This window comes from Rhinichthys klamathensis, unplaced genomic scaffold (assembly GCF_029890125.1).
Source record: "Rhinichthys klamathensis goyatoka isolate OS25496 unplaced genomic scaffold, OSU_Roscu_1.1 h1tg000482l_1, whole genome shotgun sequence".
Lineage (NCBI taxonomy): Eukaryota > Metazoa > Chordata > Actinopteri > Cypriniformes > Leuciscidae > Rhinichthys > Rhinichthys klamathensis.
Genome location: NW_026606969.1, coordinates 270,393 through 289,907, shown reverse-complemented (window position 1 = coordinate 289,907; position 19,515 = coordinate 270,393). Strand labels below are relative to the sequence as shown.

At 37.7% G+C, this 19,515-nt stretch overlaps 1 protein-coding gene across 1 annotated transcript in view; it reads right to left on the bottom strand.

Moving 5' to 3' along the window:
• LOC130072191 (gamma-aminobutyric acid receptor subunit pi) overlaps nt 1-19,515 on the bottom strand; it is a 117,832-nt gene that overhangs the window by 79,088 nt on the left and 19,229 nt on the right. Inside the window, exon 2 of the mRNA XM_056237204.1 lies at nt 7,872-7,952. Within this exon, the coding sequence (XP_056093179.1) occupies nt 7,872-7,915 (44 nt within the window). The 5' untranslated portion in view covers nt 7,916-7,952. The remainder of the gene's footprint in view (nt 1-7,871; nt 7,953-19,515) is intronic.

Here is a 19,515-nt window from a genome sequence, read left to right as displayed (position 1 = left end):
ACATTTTATGAATCAAAAGTTAAAATAGGCCTCTCTCGCAATTAGGTGCAATGACGCTAAACTATTGAGGAATGAGAGGATTGAAGAGCGCTTCTCTCGTGTGCGCGCACTGACTGCTGAACTACCGAACTTCTGGGATATTTTCAGTGAGAAAAGTTGTGGTCGAGTGGTAGAACTTTGGTTTCAATAATTTAGATGACACGGGTTCAAATCCTGTCCAAACAGGGTAGCCTATTTATAAAATACAATTCCATGCATTTCTATTTTACACAAAGGAACAAATATTAACAGATTGACTAAATTTATATCAATCTGTATAATAATTACAATCATAATTTCAAAAGCAGTTCTGTTAAAAAAACAGAAGAAAAAAAAAACTTCATGGGGTTCCATAGGCTACGTTTTTAAAAACATTGTGTAACAAGGTGCGATATGCTGGTGGGGGATTTCCCCCCAGTAATCAATGCTTTGCCTAATTCACCAAACAATAAAATCTGAACCGGCGCTTCTGCTCCTGTATTGAGAGATAACATGCAGCGCGTTTCAGTTACGATCCTGGTTCCAGTGGCCTTAATACATTCATGGCTTTTCAAAATGTCACAAAGCGTTTTGAGATGTTTTTGAATGAAATATTGAAGTTTATAATTAAGTGTTTTGGCACATCACGCCGAGTGGCGCTACGCATTATTCTTAAGTCGGGTTTTATTCTGGCATGTTGAAATAGAGTTCAACAAACACGGCGGCGCTTTCACTTGAATTTATTTTTTTCTCATAACAGCTAAAAGAACTTTCTAGGATAGAAGCTATCCTACTCCGTAATTGTTGGTCATACAGATAAGATATCATCTTTTAAAACAGTAAAAGGTCTACAATATGCTAACGATAAAACGTTTTCTCGCTCATGTGAGCGAACACACTGGAGAAACAAACGTTTGGGCATTTCACAGTGAGTAAATTCATGGCCGAGTGGAAGAACTTACGATTCAATCATTTAGATGACACGGGTTCAAATCCCGCACAAACATGGACTTTTGTCAATTTTATATTAGCCTATTAATGCATTTTATATCCTATTATTAATGCAGAGAGATTTGTCTAGTTCTAAAACTCTGTTATGCACCATATAGGCCTAGTTTTTGCTTATATTATAAAATAAAATTGCCATGCATTTCCATTTTACACTGGAACAAATAGTATCCAACAGAATGACTTAACATCTAATACCAATCGTAATTTCAAAAGCAGTTCTGTAAAAAAAAAAAATATATATATATATATATATATATATATATATATATAGCCTATATGCCTATAGAGCCTATTTTTTGGATTACCTACATTGAGTTTTTAAAACATGGTTTTAAGCAAGGTGCGATTTGCCAAGGGGGACGGGGATTTCCTTCTGGTCTAAACATCCCTGCTTCTGCTGAATTATTTTAACCCCCCACCCCCTTCCTCCGCAGTAATCAGTGCTAATAGGCTTAGGCTACTTCACCAATAGACCATATAAAATATATAAAATAAAGATATGCAACAGGCACGTTTAAACGACAAACAATAAAATCAAAACCAGCGTTTCAGTTACAGTATACGTTCGTGGTTCCAGTGGCCTTAATGTAGGCCCTTTGCACGGCTTTTCAAAATGTCACAAAGCGTTTTGAGATTATTTTGAATGAAATATTGAAGTTTATAATTAAGTGTTTTGGCACATCACGTCGAGTGTCGCTATTGTTCTAAAGTCGGGTTTTATTCTGGCATGTTGAATTAGTGTTCGACAAACGCGGCGGCGCGTTCACTTGGATTTATTTTTCTCATAACAGCTAAAATAACTTAATAGGCAACTAGTAAACTTTTATTCATATTAGGCTAACAACATTTTAGCTGTCGTCTCTGTCTCCGGGAACTGCTCGTCTCTGTCTCCGGGAACTGCTCGTCACAAAACTGAACCGAAAGCCGAGGATCTACTTAAACATGTTTAGCTATGTGAGCGCTTAGAAATGAGGAAAGGACAAGGCAAGGGAAAATCTCGCTCTAATTAAATAGGTTAAATCGCCCTGAATTAAAATGTAAAAACAAATCAAATAATTTATTTGTCGAAATGTTGCGCTATTGTTTCATTTAAGTTCATAATTATTCTATAAATGTTATTTAGTTTAACAGCAGCACAACGAAGCACTGTGGTTCGAGATTTATTTGAATAAAAAAGAAAAACTTATTGAAATTGAATGAATTATTGAAATTAAATATTTAGTAATAAAGTTTCATGACAGAAATATCACTACATGTAGCTCACATTATTTAATTCCTTCATTATCAACACTTTAATAGCCTAATGCTAATGTCTAATAGCGGTTTAAGTGTGAATTGCGACTTCTTGTTTTAAGTCAGTCTCGGATTCAGAGAGCCTGTGGGGGTTTGGAGGGACAGTGGCTTTATCGTGCGTGCACAATAGGTGTTAATGTTCGTCTTTCATATGGAGATGTCGGATAGCCAGCCCAATGAGCAGGCAAAGGCTAAATTCTTTTAAGGATAAATCTCTCGATGTGTCCAAATGTAGGCCCTATATCTTATTTAATTATAAATATAGTGTATTTTTTGTATTTAAAGTTTTTCACACAAAATTTAAATTAAAGTGTTCAATCCAGTTGTTTCAACTGTTTTTATAAAGTTTTAGAATGTTTGAAGCAGTGTGTATGATTGTCAACAATCTGGCATTATCTAAACATTAACTGTTGACGAAACGAAGCAGATAAAGAGCTCTTTAATTCAACCTCGTTTTATTGTAAGTGAATACAACAAGGCATGCTGTGTCTTTGAAGCAACAAAGGCAAAATAATTTGTTACAGGTTTTTTTTTTTTTTTTTTGTAGGGAGACAAAATAAACTTTGCTAAAAAGAGATCCAGCGCAAGAGAGAGGCAAAGAAAAACGCATGTTCTTAATTTATGTCGTTTTGTTCGTTTTGTACTGTTTTAATTGTTTAATTAAGCTGCAATTTCTTTGGCAATACAAATTTAAAATGTTACAAGAATAAGATTCTGTGTTTCTTATTTTGCATCGCAAAGGAAATAAACTCTAAACTCAATGCAACCAGCTGTTTTAAACAAATAAACTGTCCCACTTTATTTAAACCTTAAAAATGTGCGATGGGGTTTCAAACTTAATTAATTTTAGTGTTCTTTTACATTTTCATTTGTTTTTATATTGAAAGCAATACTATTTAGTTAGTCTGTTATTTTGTGTAGCCAAGTCAACAAAATCAGTCTTTTCTGATTTGTTCAATTTATGGATCTGTTTTGAAAAATTTATTCCGTTGCTATGGCCGGGTATCACTGTCTATCACCTCAATTTCGTGAATGATTCACAAAACAATAATTTAGCAGATTAAAGACAAGCTTCATTATTTTCATTTTCTGACGCGATCAGCTAATCTTCCCTCTGCAGTTTTGTCGTGCAGCGGCTCTACTGGAATGTAGCAAATTTATGTTGTAATGTGCCATTGATAATTTAAACAAAACTCTTGACTTTACATAAGTAAACAGTTAATGAACTCAACTCGCTAATAAACAGTTACCTATTTAAGCATCAAGAACGGTAAAACATAAACGAATTCGGCCAACAGCAAATTGGCTCCATCGAGATTCGATCTCAGATCGTTTGAAGTGTAGTGAGGCTCAAGTTGTTGCGTTAACCGCTGAGCTATCATCTGAACGCTGTTAAACAGTGTATTATGCTCTTCCAAACCCTCATTGATAGCCTAATATGTTTCGGTTGCAATGTTTTATGTTGAAATGTTTTCACTATTTATTCAATTTAATTTCAGTAGGCCTATTGTGATTATGAATTCGTTTAACTACAAGTTTCACTTGAAATCATCTGTTACCAGCTTACAATCGCTCTGAATGAGCAGCGGCTCTGCTGCAGTTTACGCAATAGAGAGAATAAACTGACACTTTTCAAAGTCTGTAATTGTAGCGCCTCTTAGCGGTAAAAGGCAACAAATACACACCAGAATCTTACCGCCGCGGGAGCGGCGGCGGTAAAAGTATTATTCTGGTTGAGTACCCACTGTATGTTACATGTACTTACCATAGTAACCAGTGTTGGGAACGTTACTTTAAAAAAGTAATTAGTTATAGTTACTCACTACTTGTTCCAAAAAGTTAGTAACTGAGTTAGTAACTGAATTACTCTATATTAAAAGTAACTCGTTACCAGGGAAAGTAACTATTTGCGTTACTGTTAAAAAAAAAGTTGCTATATGTCAAAGAATTTGGAGTTGAAATGAGTAGAACAGACAGGTGTTTGTACGTAACTTTCGATATTTATTGCACGTCGACAGACACCATAGTGCATTTAACTCTAGCGAATTAAATCAAACTCTCACAACCTGAGACAACTGGTCAAGTTAACAACCTGTACAAGTGTTTTGTTCACAACAAAAGTAAACTTTTAAACTACAAATTCTTAATTAAATAAATCAAACTCCCAATGTCAGACAACTGGTCTGGAAGTATTTTCTTCAAAAGTAAACAGTTAAATAATATAAAGTGTGTTTGCAGTAACTGTAGCAAATTAAATAAATCAAACTAACTCTAACAACCTGAGATAAATAGTCTGGAAAACATATAGGCTGCTGTATTTCTTTATCTTCATTAAAAAAGTAAACAGTTTAACAAGATGGATTGCTTTTAAAGATTGGACTTTAGCTCCTAGATATAGCTGTATCTATATATCTAGAATAGATCAAGCAGGGACACGTTTGTGTGCATTTTATTTTGTGATTTCACCAGAATGAATAGTCTCCGCAACGGCGATAGATTGAAGCGCGCGTCCGAGTGAAGACTGCGCGCGCCGCGAGCCACAAGAGAACAACTGTAGGCTATCCATGACACTGATCGCAGCAGCACGAGCGCTCAGCTGGATCTCAAAAACAACAGATTTAAGCACTAGATCTCTTATTTAATAGCGAACTAAATGAATGCTCTGCTAGTTAACTGGATATGTTTTATTTATTTGTATTAGGTATCCGTTCTATGACATTAGTATATTTTTTACTAACCGTATATTGCGTCGTTGTACCCAGCACTTCTGAAAGTGTACTTCCGAATGCGTCTCTGTCCCCCACACATTTCAAACCAAACTGACGCCCATGAATCAACGCATAGTAACGCACCGCATTTAACGTCCAGTAACGTTAACGGCGTTGTAACGACGTAAAAAGTAATTAGTTAGATTACCCCGTTACTGAAAAAATAACGTCGTTACCTAACGCCGTTCTTTTAAACGGCGTTATTCCAAACACTGATAGGAACAACAGTAAATTATGCATAATTATTACATGCAATTAACCCTCAACCAAACCCTAATCCTATAACCCTATAGTCAGTACATGTAGTTACTTAATATTACTCAGTACTTAAATATATAATTACACTGTAACAATGACACCCTAAAATAAAGTGTAACCAAAAATTCACTTAAGGAATAGTTCACTCAAAAATAAATTCTGGTGACAGAATTTGAAACACGTGTGTAACAATATATTGGATCCATGCAGCGAACATTAATGACATTAATGAAGAAAAGACAAAGATAAAATCACTCACTGGTCTTGAATTAATAACTTTTGTAGTTTTAATTAAGGATTAGTCTATATTTAATGTACAGCAGTGGTATTTTACATCTGATTACTTAATTTAATTTCTGTGTAGGCTATTACTTATCTGAATACCACTGTTAGTACATCTTCCTGAAAAACATTAATTTGTATTTTTTAGTGCTGGGCAAGTTAACGCGTTATTATCGCGTTAACGCATTTATTAATTAATGCCGACAATTTTTTTATCGTGCGTTAACGCAGTTTTTTTTATTATTATTATTTTGAAAGTCCGTTGCTCACTGGCTCTGAATACACATAGGCCTACAGTCAAACCATGATCACAGGAGGGGTGGGATGTTGGTCAGCCAGCAAATAACCCACCCAAACAAGCAGTGGAGAGGCTTTGGCAGGTTCTCTCAGGTGAACAGAAAAGGAGAAAGCGCTCCGCGAGTGAATGACAGGCGCTCTATGGATAGTAACCATGCAACGGCTTCTGTGCGCTACGCAGCTGTAGTCTTTTTAACTTAAATTAAAATTATACATAACTTTACCTGATAGGCCTGCGTTTAGTTTAGCGGGGATGCTCTGCCATGTGAATTCCCTCCTGTTGATGTCCTGATAACTATTTAGATTCTGGAAACTCACAAACAGCGAGCCAAGGATCAGTCTCTCTTCCAATGATTTGTGCTGCGCGTCGTGTACAAAAAGTAAGACAATTCAACTTCGGCAACGCGCGGGCGCGTGCGTGAGGCGAGCATGACCGCAACAGTTTCACAGGAACGCACCCGCTTGTCGCTGCACCAGTGCTCGACCACTTCACCTCACTCTAGGCTGATTTATACTTCTGCGTCGGACCTAAGCCGGAGCCTCTACGCTATAGACTACGCGTTGGTTTTCATTTATAAATCTGCGTCGTTGACGCGCAATTACACATGCAGAGGGAGAGTGTGAAACCCGGGAGCGGTTCTAGCAATCACAGCGCTTGCAGTACGCGTAGAATTGACGTTACATTTTTGGAGAGATGCACGTCAGGGTACGCGCGCTACACAGCTACGGCGTGAGTTCGACGCAGAAGTATAAATTGGGCTTTACCTCTGTTTAATGTAATCTTACGTGGGAAACCATGGCACCATGACCAAACCTAAGCTGCTATCAGAGAAGTAACGTTGGTCGACTTATATCTGTAGTAGTGATCATGACCCTTTGACTACATAGACTGTTTCTGCTGCTCCCTGATACAAGATACCTGTTCAGAAAAAAAAAGAAAAGAAAACTGGACTCGTTTTAACAAGCTAGATAAAAGGTAATGCCCTGGCAGTGGCAAATAGCTTTGTTTAAATATTTGATTTGATTATGTTAATGTTTAAGTTGAGATTTACAAGAAATATTTTATTGATACTGTGTAAAGGGAATACTGCTGGTATAAAAGCACCTTATTTGTTTAAAGTTTTTGCAAACCACATGTTATTGCACTTTTGTAGCAGTACATTTAAATCAAAAGTGCGCAATACACTACTTTAGAATTCATTATTCAATATTGCGCGTAACAATGCGATTAATCGCGATTAATCGCAAGAAATCATGCGATTAATCGCGATTAAATTTTTTAATCGTTGCCCAGCACTAGTATTTTTGTTTTGTTGTATTTTTTGTCAGTTTTGTTTGTTGTGAAATAAGATCATATCACCCCCCAATAATCATGTTATCAATATTGACCAAAATAATCGTGATTATGATTTATGCCATAATCGAGCAGCTCTAGCTCATAATTCATGTATAATAAGGTCTGAAGAGACTCGTGTGAAATCATTCATGAGAAAAGCCAGTCAGTCGAGTTTGTGGCAAAACCTTTTACAGTGCTTGTATATTGTTGTCTTTCAATGCATGTTATTAATACTCAGAAAGTAGAACTGAAATGATATTCATTACAAGATGATTAGTTAAAACATTTCCAAATGCACCTGAAGACTTTTTTTTTTTTCAGTCATGAATTTTGCCATTGAGGATTTCTTAAAAATACTGTGCAAATACTGTCTCGTCACACCCTAGCATGAACTAATGTGAGGAGTTAACAATTTATCAAAATATGCATTTGTGGGTGAATATATGAATTTTATTTAATGGGTAAGCTTTCCTTAAAAGAATTGATGAATAATTGCATCCTTAATTCGGAAATGCACTATTCTAGAAGCACATCCACCCTTTTATAAGCCTGATTTAGAAACGTCAAACACGATTATATGAGTTTGATCCATGACAGAATCCTCTTACCTGCTGATGAAGAGCAGGGCAAATAAAAAGCTGAAGGAGGTCATGGTGAGCGAGTGACAGTTTCAGGCCGCTGGAGTCGATCTGAGGAAGAACAGAAGCAATCTCAAGCTCAATTTATTTATAAAGCACAATTAAAAACAACCACAGTTTGCCAATGCGCTGTATAATGTTCTAAAACCAAAAACAATAAAACAAAACAACAACAGACAACAAGGGACATCACAAGTTATAGGCAACAGTGAAGAGGTACGTTTTTAATTTTAATTTAAAAATATGTTATTTTAGTTCTAATATGAATCGGTAAACTGTTCCAAAGTTGAGGAGCGGCGATGGAAAAGCTAGATTTTAACTTTGGCTTTGTAACAGTTAAACTCTGGTTGGCAGACCTAAGAGTTTTAATGCATGGTGTTCACACTAGGGATGTGCACTAATTTTCGAATATTCGATCTATAATTATTATTTGAAAAATAAAATACTATTCGAATTTTACTACGTTGCTTTGCTGGCCATTAATGCAGTGAATCCACGATAAATCCCAAGCGCTAACTCGCAGTTATAACTAAATGCACTGGGTGGCGCTGTGGATCACGTTTAACAAGTGGATGGTATTTGATCACATAATGTCGTCGTCTGCCTCTCGAAGTTTGGAATTACTTAGATGAAAATTATATTACAAAATGGAAGTACTTTTAATCAAATTAATGCGCAGCTGTAGCGCGAGTGATCAGAGATGATATCTTCTGATAGCAAAATGATTTTGAGACATATACTTCCTTTAAAGGTGGGGTAAGTGTAAGTGATTTTCTATTCTTAACCCACTTACAGCCACTGAGTTAGAAGCACTGAAATGAAAATTAAGCAATTTAATCGTCTGTGGACCGGGCAGGACTTGGAAAACTCCAGCCAATCATTTCCATGACCACCTAGAATCATTGGACAGTAAGTGCGTCAATCAAACGGTCGTACCATCCCCCTCGTGCGCGTGTCCCCTTCGTACGCACACTCAAAGCTCGTGACCCAGTCACAGTAAGTGCAAGTCGCCCCGGTACAGAGAGAGAGAGAGAGAGAGAGAGAGAGAGAGAGAGAGAGAGAGAGAGAGAGAGATTGCACGTCCATGTTCTTCGAATGGGTGGAGTCGCACATGTAGGAAACGCACATGTAGGAAACCTTGTGATTTACGGCCGTTTCACACCGCAAACGTGAGCAGCGCGTATTATTTCTGGCGTGCATGTAAATCACTGAGTGCATTCACACCGGGAGCAGGAGCGGTGCGCGACCGTCGAGCAGGAGCGGCGGTGAAGCGCGGGTTTCGGCACAGAGTCTATTTTTGCTGCGCTGCTCACGCTCAATTAAAGTGAAAGCACACTTTTGATGGACAAAATAAATATGATTTCACACAAAAGTGCCCAAAATGCACAGAATTTGCATGGCTGGTGTGTTTTAACAAGAACTGGAGTATTATGTCAGAAAAGAAAATGAATTTTCTTTTTGAAATGAACATTTTTTTTTGTTGGATATTGGATGTGATAAGAAGGAAATGGTTCTTCCATAACATTGCACTTTAGATGTGTGTGAATTTCCCACACCAGGAGTCATTTATATAATCCTATTTTATAGCGATTACCAGAGTGGGAATTATACCGCGACCACGCGGCCATGGGCGCCATTGCCCTACACTTTGGCCTTCATGCCCCGTGAAAACAAAATCATCGTACGGCCACAGTGGCCTGTGTGCCCTGGGCCTGTCCAAGTTCCATGTATAAAGCGCCAGTGCGGCATAGTGGGCCACCCAAGTAGTCTCTGAACTTCAATTAGTTCGTGGATTCGCGCAGGTGCAGTGTCATAACCAGTGCGTCGGCGCACTGAAGCGTTTCTTTTCCCCATCGCGTTCCCATTCATAAAAAACTCCTGTGCTGTCGTCATGACAGCGATTCACAAAACAACGTCACTCACGGCTTTTAGCTCAAAAGTGTGCAGATTTGGAGAAATATTTATATATTCTTAGTTTACATCAGATTTCTATTAACAGGAATAATATTTTATTGAATTGAATAGAATGGTATACTATATGAAGCCATACTATAGTAGCCTATGATGTGAGATAGAAATTTAAGTCATTAAATTCAAGTTCACGAAAACTTTTCCCTCCGCTGCGACTGTCAGTCATTCTCCATTCAGCATCAAACAGCGCGTCGCGTTCGGTTACAGATAACCCTCTCCAAGATGATTCAATGTTAATATTATTATACTTGATCGGTAGATAAAGCTCTATGGTTTCGCATAAAATGACTATCTTGCTGGACTGTATTGCTGTAACTTAATCATGTTACTTTCTATAGTGTGTCTGTTAGATCACAACACTGGAGCACTATAATTGTTCTTCACGCGCACAGTAACTGAAATTTAAAACTCTTAAAAGAAAAGGCTCAATAAACTATTGCATAGATAGATACTGTATAATACACTACGCATCGATATCGATATGTCTTTGTGCTTTGAACTTTTCAATGCGGACTCGACGCGCTGCGCGCTGTGACTGTGTTGCTTCAAGCGCATCATTCTGCGCTCGGGATGCGCATAAGCGCTGTGTGTCGCACTGTGTTGGATCCTTTCATAATCATATAATACTTTTGCGCAATGAAAGATTCTTAATAGCCTTTTTTGTTCTGTCCTATCTATCATATGTTGCTGCCTCATTAAACAGATGTGATATACATTTAAAAAAAATGTCTTAATTTTATAGTAGCCTAGACTATATATAAAATAATTGATCTTTCTGATTTTTATCTTGTTTTTCATTCATGTATTTTACAACAATACAAAGAGCAATGTGTAACGTTTTACCAGATTTAGTGCTACACTTATTGTCTCTTATTTGTTCCCCAGTAAATAATGTTTTTTTTTCACTAAATGTTCAGATTTGATAAAATTATTGTACACTTGTGATTTTTCTAGACTAAATTTTACTGCTGAGTTATCCACTAATCTAGTTTATAATAGAATTTTTGTCATGATTGGTTATGATCATATTTTTTTTTATTTGTTGTTTTTCTTTATAATGAAGTTGTCTGTATTAAGTAGATTGTGTTTAACACACAAAAGAGTGATTATCAGTTCAACACAGTTATAGAAATTCTATTTGATTTTTTTTTTTAACTGCGCTGGTATGCAAAAAAATGCATCTAAAAATTCATCAGATTGATGCTTTAAAATATGGAATATATAAAATTTTCTTACGGGGAGCATGCCCCCCGGACCCCCCTAGATGGGTAATATCCTTCTCACCTTTTTCACCCCTAAACTGTTTTCATGCCTGATTATACATAAAATATTATATTTTCTGTCTGATTTTTTTTTATCTGAAGCCAAATCAGATCACAGAAGGTAAAACAATTATTTTTGATTTAAAAAAGTCATAATCCGTGTCTTATTCCAAATTAGGATGTTATGGTATCAATCTGAATGGGAAAACCATCGAATTGTACTCAATGGCCTTTGTGCCCTGTCATCTGGCCTTGGTGCCCCTAAAAAAAAAGAAAAGTTGGAGGCCAAATGGCCTTGCCCCTAAAATTACATAATTCCCACCCTGGCGATTACTGTTCAAAAAAGTTCTATGCAAAATGTAAAATGTTCTTCTAAAGAAAAGAGAGAAAATAAATATTTGTGTGTGCTGTAAAGTAGTTCGAAAAAATGAAATCGGAATCGGCTAAAATCGGTATTGGCAGGTCAATCTCTGAAAAATCAGAAATCGGAATCCGCCTAGAAAATTGTAATCGGTGCATCTCTAGTCAGCGCAGCATTTTTCTCACTCGAGCATGTGGATATTATTGTTTTTCTCAACATGAAACAATATAAACAACACGATAACCATATGCTGACTCGAGTGCACATGTATGTTCTGTACGATAACTGCGCAGTCTGCTTTATTTGTGCTTTTTTCCGTTCGCGCTGCTTGAGCTCAAATGTTTTTGCTCTTTATATTTTTTGTTTAAACATATTGTTTAATGTTTTCAACAAAAAGAAAACCTTAAGATATATAGTAAGCTTGATGTGTATATTGCCTAATTAGAAGCTTGTTCAGAAATGGTGACAAAAAAAACTTAAACTTAAAAAAATAACGGCTTTCTCGTTAAACGTCATTTAAATAAACGAATATTAGATTTTTATGAGCCCAAATATTCGAATACAATATTTTTGAAAAATTCCCATCCCTAGTTCACACAACAAGTCTGAAAGGTAAGAGGGGGCGAAGCCATGTTAAAGGGATACTCCACTTTTTTTGGAAATAGGCTCATTTTACAACTCCCCCAGAGTTAAACTGTTGAGTTTTACCGTTTTTGAATCCATTCAGCCGATCTCCGGTTCTGGCGGTACCACTTTTAGCATAGCTTAGCATACATCATTGGAGTTGACAAGACCATTAGCATTTCTCAAAAAAAAATGACCAAAGAGTTTCGATATTTTTCCTATTTAAAACTTGACTCTTCTGTAGTTACATCGTGCACTAAGACCGACGGAAAATGAAAAGTTGCGATTTTCTAGGCTGGTATGGCTAGGAACTATAATCTCATTCCTGCGTAATAATCCAGAAACTTCACTGCCGTACCATGAGTGCAGCAGGCGTAATGATATGACGCAGCGCCTGAAAATAGGCCACCTTCCGTCAACACAACGGAACTATTTTCAGGCGCTGCGTCATATCATTACGCCTGCTGTACTCATGGTACGGCAGTGAAGTTTCTGGATTATTACGCAGGAATGAGATTATAGTTCCTAGCCATACCAGCCTAGAAAATCGCAACTTTTCATTTTCCGTCGGTCTTAGTGCACGATGTAACTACAGAAGAGTCAAGTTTTAAATAGGAAAAATATCGAAACTCTTTGGTCATTTTTTTTTGAGAAATGCTAATGGTCTTGTCAACTCCAATGATGTATGCTAAGCTATGCTAAAAGTGGTACCGCCAGAACCGGAGATCGGCTGAATGGATTCAAAAACGGTAAAACTCAACAGTTTAACTCTGGGGGAGTTGTAAAATGAGCCTATTTCCAAAAAAAGTGGAGTATCCCTTTAACATTTAAAAACAAGCAGAAGCACTTTAAAGTCAATTCTAGAGCGGACTGGGAGCCAATGTGAAGACATTAAAACAGGAGTAATATGCTCGCGTTTGTGAGCACCGGTTAATGAAGCAGGTCATTGAAACGATCGGCACACAGGGTCAAAAGACACGCTTCGACTCGCTCAGCAGAACGACTGTAAGAGTCTTCTGAACGGTTGAAGCGCTGGCTCTTTTGACAGTCAGTGTATTCAGCTCCTGGTCGCTTACAAGAGACATTTCATACATGCATTTATACATCATTTTATATTATAAGGTCCACTTAGAACGTTAGACATGATTTAGTGTGGCTAAAGTCAATGCATTTTTAATAACCATTTTCCACCCCCTCTGATTATTAGAATTAAATAGACACGTCATTTTATGTTGTCACATACTGTTTTTTTAGCATCTCGCATATTTCATTTCATTAATCCTTATGTAAGAAAAACAGCATGTTTTGTTATAATGTAAAGACTCACTGACCAACTCCCAGAGAAAACTGGGGATGAATCTCTTTACTCTTCATGCTGATTATTGAAATGATGAATTAGTTAATGTTAAGTTATCTTGAAAGTATCTCATAAGTTCACTAGTTTTATCACTGCTGGCTTGACTGGTACAATACATTCACATAACACATCAAAACCCTAATTGTTTCACATGGGGTCGTAAGGTATTTTCAACATTTACAGGGCTAGTCTCGTAGTCTGTGATTTTATTGCGGTCTGAATCAAGATTGTCAGTGTTTTTCTCCCACCAGTCGCTTAAAAATCCCAGGACAAATTACCTACTGTTTTCTGACAAACACCAAGGAAGGACCAAATCCACATTTCTGAGTTTACAAGAAGAGATCACTTCAAAACAGCGCGTCTTGTTCTTGGCCTTGATGTTTAAACTGACAGGACTTAAAAACACATGCAATTGATACTTAAACTTTCACTCCATGATGGGAAACTTTGCAATTAATCCGAACCGAAACCGATCAACTAAGATCGCTTTACGTGCATGACATCGCACATCCTGTGATGTCACTATTTTCCTAGCATCGCGATATCGATGCTAAAACGTTATATCGTGCCCTAATCATGATTGCTTTATTACCAGAGATGGAGAAAAATCCTACACCAGTAACTTGGGCTGTCACTTTTGTGAAAAAATCCTGTTCGATTTTTGAGACATAAGTGTTCATTGAATCGATTGTAAAATAGATTTTCCATGTCTAAAGGCGTTTCCATTTTCATCACCAAATACAGGCAAATCCACGGACACCTAACAGGCATTAGGACGAGCGTAAAGAGGCGCTTGAGACGCACAAGTCAGCAATATTCCTGATGATTTATTGACGTGAAGTTTCAGCACAATGACAAACAGGAGCGCAACATTCAGGGATTGAGATTAACTCCCTCGACCCGCCAAATGCGGGTAAAAATGAACTGTGGCGGGAAACGCTGTCAAATCACGAGCCAATCCGGCGTGTTTCTGTGTTTACTCACTTTGCTGGGGAAGTTCGTGTAAGCCAAATCTGTGCGGATTTAGTGCAAATACGCAACTCGTGATCCTCATGATATATTAAATACAGCGTATTGCAGAATCTGCTCATTTCTGGCGTACTTAAACACACTCGTCACTACACAACAAATAACGGTGCGCTTGTTCACTTGCATTGAAGAAATAGCGAATATTTAAAAGCATTTGGTTAACAGAAAAAGACATTGTAATTTTCCAACATCCTACATGTTCTGTGTGCTGTATTGATCTGTCCATCTAAAACACATTTAAAAAAATAAATAAAGTCCGTTAAAATCGATTCCCTATTTTCGTTTTCGAAACTTGTGTTGTTTGGTCCGATCGATTGTGCAATCGATTTTCGAACGTAAAGTGACAGCCCTAGCAGTAAGTAAACGTGTTTACCACGCATGCGCACCTGTTATGTGCACCCCTGTTTATAAATAAACTTTGACTTGACAAAAATATAAGTCAATCAACTGTTTGGTTACCAACATTTTTCAAAATATCTTCGTTTGTGCTCAGCAGAAGAAAGAAATCCATACAGGTCAGGGATGAGTAAATGATGACAATCTTAATTTTGGGGTGAACTATCCCTTTAAGCTACACATATGGAACAATAGCCTGAAGAACCAGTGAAACAGACTAAAAAAAACTGTGTTGTCACCAAACTTCCTCTCCCAGTGGGCATCACAGATGGCATAAATCATATTTTTCAGAGCAATACTCTCCGTTTGAGGGGAACTACTTGGTTTTGAGAGCAGACAGACGTATAATTTACCCTTTAGGCTGGTGAAATCTGCTATAATGCACTGTTCAACATACCTTTCAAACACCGGCCTAACAAGTCAGCAGCGGATACAAACAGAAGCTATTCCCAATCAAGCGGAAGTCATTTCCCAGAAACACAGCTCCAGCACTCATCTACACATTATGTAATTAATAGAAATAGCTTTGCAAAACTTATGCCTTACTCTGGAGTTGCTTTCTCTTTACTTTATTTTCCCCCAAATGCACCTCGCTGGGAGGATGAAAGCACAAGAAACGTCTTCAGAGATATCCAACATCCAGATGGTTCATCCAGAAGGGTCTGACTCTTGCCATTTTTCAACTAGGGAAGCAAAATGCATGCTTACGACACACTGAGCGTGCATGAGAAATCTGCTAAAGAAAGACATGCTATGATATGAATAAAGAATATAACATTGGTGCACAATTTTGCCGCTCAATGGCACAGGAATATATACTAACCCAGAGTGAAGTATGAAACAATTAACTATTTTAAACATTTGCAAACGCCAACAATTATATCATATCAGCATAACAGGTGCATAAAAAAATGCAATATGTATTATAATCCATAACTACAACTCTCTCACTCTCACGTATCAATATGATTGTTCCCGATCAGATCAACAAACACTTTGAGGAATCACTGAAGCTTAACAGTTTAAACCGGCAAGAAGTGCATCAAATACACAACAAAAATATGAAGCCAAAATAAATAATACATAAGTTGGCATATTTTGCATATCTGTTCCAATTATTTTAAGAATGCTATATAGAAGCTTTTAAAATTCAGGAAACGGGTAAGTGTGAATCCAAGAGGAAATAATTAATTGCCTGAAAATTTGGTTTTACATTGTGTGTGTGAATGAATAGACTTGGACTTGGTGCTGGAAACCCAAAGCACAGGACAATAGAGACACCAGAATAACAATATTCATGATTCTGAAGCTGAAATACAGAAGTATTTTAGATAAATATATGCTTGCGCTCTTTCACTCTGACTATATATATTTTAAATAATGTCGGACACTTTTTACTGGTAACATCAGACATTTGGCATTATCAGGACTAGGGATGTGAATTTCTGCCAAAAATGCCATTCGAAAATCGAGGAGGAAAAGTCGATTATCGTTAAAAAAAATAATAATAAAAAAAATAAAAAAAACGCACACTCACAATGACAGAAAGGGAGGCCAATTTCATCTTTAGCGATTTGTCATCAAACAAACGGTTTATTAATTGAACAAGTAACATGTTTTCATCGTTTTTTTTAACATAGGCCTAACTTACCGGTAGTTAAGAAGAAAAAAACAATAAGCACGACAGTCCGTTTTTGCATCGCCAAACCAGATGCTCGTTAGATAAAAAAATAATGTCATAATGATTTTTTGCAAACCTGCCTTGTTACTGCAAAAGCCTACTTTTTAAACAAATTAGTTTCAATCAAAACTATTCGTGTGATGCCACTGCGCAATAACGTTACACACACACACATTACCGCGGGATGGCGGGTGTTCATTTCATAAACTGTGGACAATGGTAGCTTATTTAATGTAGCCTATAAATGAATGTATATGTCCAAAAAACGGATAATGTCATCATACTTGTAGTGCTATCGTCGAGTAATAATCTGTTTGGTTGTAAAATGTATTACCTGAATGAAATGAACTAGAATGTATCGTCCTGTGGAATCATTCATTCACAGACATCATACGAAGATGTTCAACTAATAAAGATCTTCATCGCTGGCAAAAATATGATGCATTTGCAGATTTGCTTTCTCAAGACTGAACTGTAGGTCCACGGCCACTTCATCCAACGCCCTTGATCTTCTTAAATCTTCCTGCTACGACTGCGTGTCGAGTGTGAATTAAAGCGCTTCAGTGATTCAATGCGTGAGGAAACTGAACAGATCATTCAAACTGATTCGCGAACCGATTTAGACAGATCTGCCAACTTGTTTGATGAAGTCTTTGAACAGAATCGACTCAAAAGAGTGATTCATTTGTGAATGGAGCATCGCTCATGCCCATAAAAAAGAGAGAGCGCGCTTGGAATAAACTACGCATTTAACAACATGTTTGCATTAAAATAAAGTAACGAGAGGAACGTCGCCCAAAGTAGTGAAGTAAATGTAGATTAGGGGTGTCCATGGTTAACCGATTAACCGATTAACCGTTAAAAATTGCGTCACCGAGTGAAACATTTTGCTCGGTTAAGTGGCGTCAATGGCGTGCATTGAATTTAGTTGTAATACATTTTTGCACCACAAGAGACCGCCAGAGCGCTCCCAGACATTTGTAATGTCCACAAGAAGTAGTCATGACCAGCTTTCTATTATGAAGCGGGCAAAGAAAAGCACAGCGTGGGAGCGCTTTAAAATCGAGAATGACGGGGCAAAATGCAAGTATTGCAATGCAGTGCTTAGATATACTTCAAGTACAACCTCGTTGTTGTACCATCTCAACAGCCAACACCCGGGCATCATTATGGTGTGTTTACACCGAACGCGAATAGAGCGTCAAATACGCGTCTATCGCGTCTAGTCAGACGCTTTAACATTCGCTCGAGTTCAAATTTTTCAACTTGCGCGGAAGACATTCGCGGCAAACGCGTCGCCCAATTCGCATCATTCGCAACGCCCGGCGCGAATGATGCGTCTATTTGCGTCTTTGCATTGACTTTGTATGTAATCACTCGCGCAAATAATTAAATTCGCGTTCGGTGTGAACACACCATAACTGCTCTGTCCTTACCACTGCGTTTTATTTCTATAAATTAATTTCGTTTCAAATGTGGTCCAACCAGTTATTAAAGGTGTTAAAAATTAACTACCCCTTTCTCGTGTGGATCATATCTTTCTTGCCTCTCACGGTCCATAAGAGCTAATTCCTCCTCCGTGTACTCGGGTTCAAACAGATATGGCTCTGGGTCTGCTACAAAGAAGTCATAATCATCTACAAAGTCCGCCATTGCAAATGATCTGCAGTTTGCTAATAGCACAGGTAGTAAAAGTCACGTTGGTTGTATTGACGGAAATGTCAGAGGGAGGGGGAGAGGAAGCGGGAGCCGGTGAGAGGACTTTTCACAAGTGAAGATATTATTGCGCCAAGTCGAAGTGCTCAAAAGCACTTGTTATGGTATTCCGCCATACAATATAGTCATCAATTTTAAACGCTTAGAAAAGCGCAACGGTTTATTTTGTGTCACCAGCCCAGGTCAAGTTACACTACTCGAGTAACTGTGTTTACATAGGGAAAACGTGGAAGTGTTTGGTCGCTTCTCTGCTTGGCCCATATTTAATGCATGGGCTAAGCTAAGTGCTAACATAGTTTTGCGGCAATACAGAGCGATATAGTGCACGCACTGAGACGAGAGAGGTATGTATCAACTCGTCTTAGTTAAGGGAATAACATAGTTTAATAAGAAAAACTGGTGGAGTATCCCTTTAATGTTATAGTAATGTGCAAGTAAGGGCTGTAGTTTACAGCATTAGCAGATAATTTTGTTATCCTTGAGAAACGTTTACTTGTAATTGAATTAATTTAAAGACAAGGACACAATTTGTTCATCAAAGCACTGTTTAATAAAAAATAAAAGCAATTTTAGCTTTCTAAACCCCCCCACCCCACCCCACCGAAATGAACCGAACCGAACCGAGACCTCAAAACCGTGGGACGAACCGAACCGTCAGGTTTGTGTATCGTTACACCCCTACTCATCAGTCAAATAAGGCTTTGGCGGGACAAAAATACGCCTTAGTAAGGCTGACAGAAAACAGCGCGCAAGTTCCAGTCTTCTTGCGCTTGATGTTTAAACTGACAGGACTTGCGCTCGTAATGTATGCGCTCGTGCAAAAACAAACATCCCCGCCCCCACACTCACATCTACACACACGTCAAATACACAGGAATGATTATCGGCCTGTTCACATCGGCCCTATTTCGACATCGGAACGATACCGATGTGTAAAAAATTGACCATATCGGCCGATATTATATCGGCGGCCGATATATCGTGCACCACTAGCCACGCTGATATTGATCCTCGTTTTAGTTCTCCTTTTGTCCCAAAGTATGCTTCCCATTATCCATACTGTTTGAATGAAACAAAAACTGTCGCCATGGTTACTACGGCAGTACGAGCGGAAACCAGGGATAATGTCATTGACAAGCGACAAGTGAACAGGGACGAGCCATTATTTAAAATAGGAATTTCTCTGAAATTAAAAATCTTTGGGAACTTTTGGGATA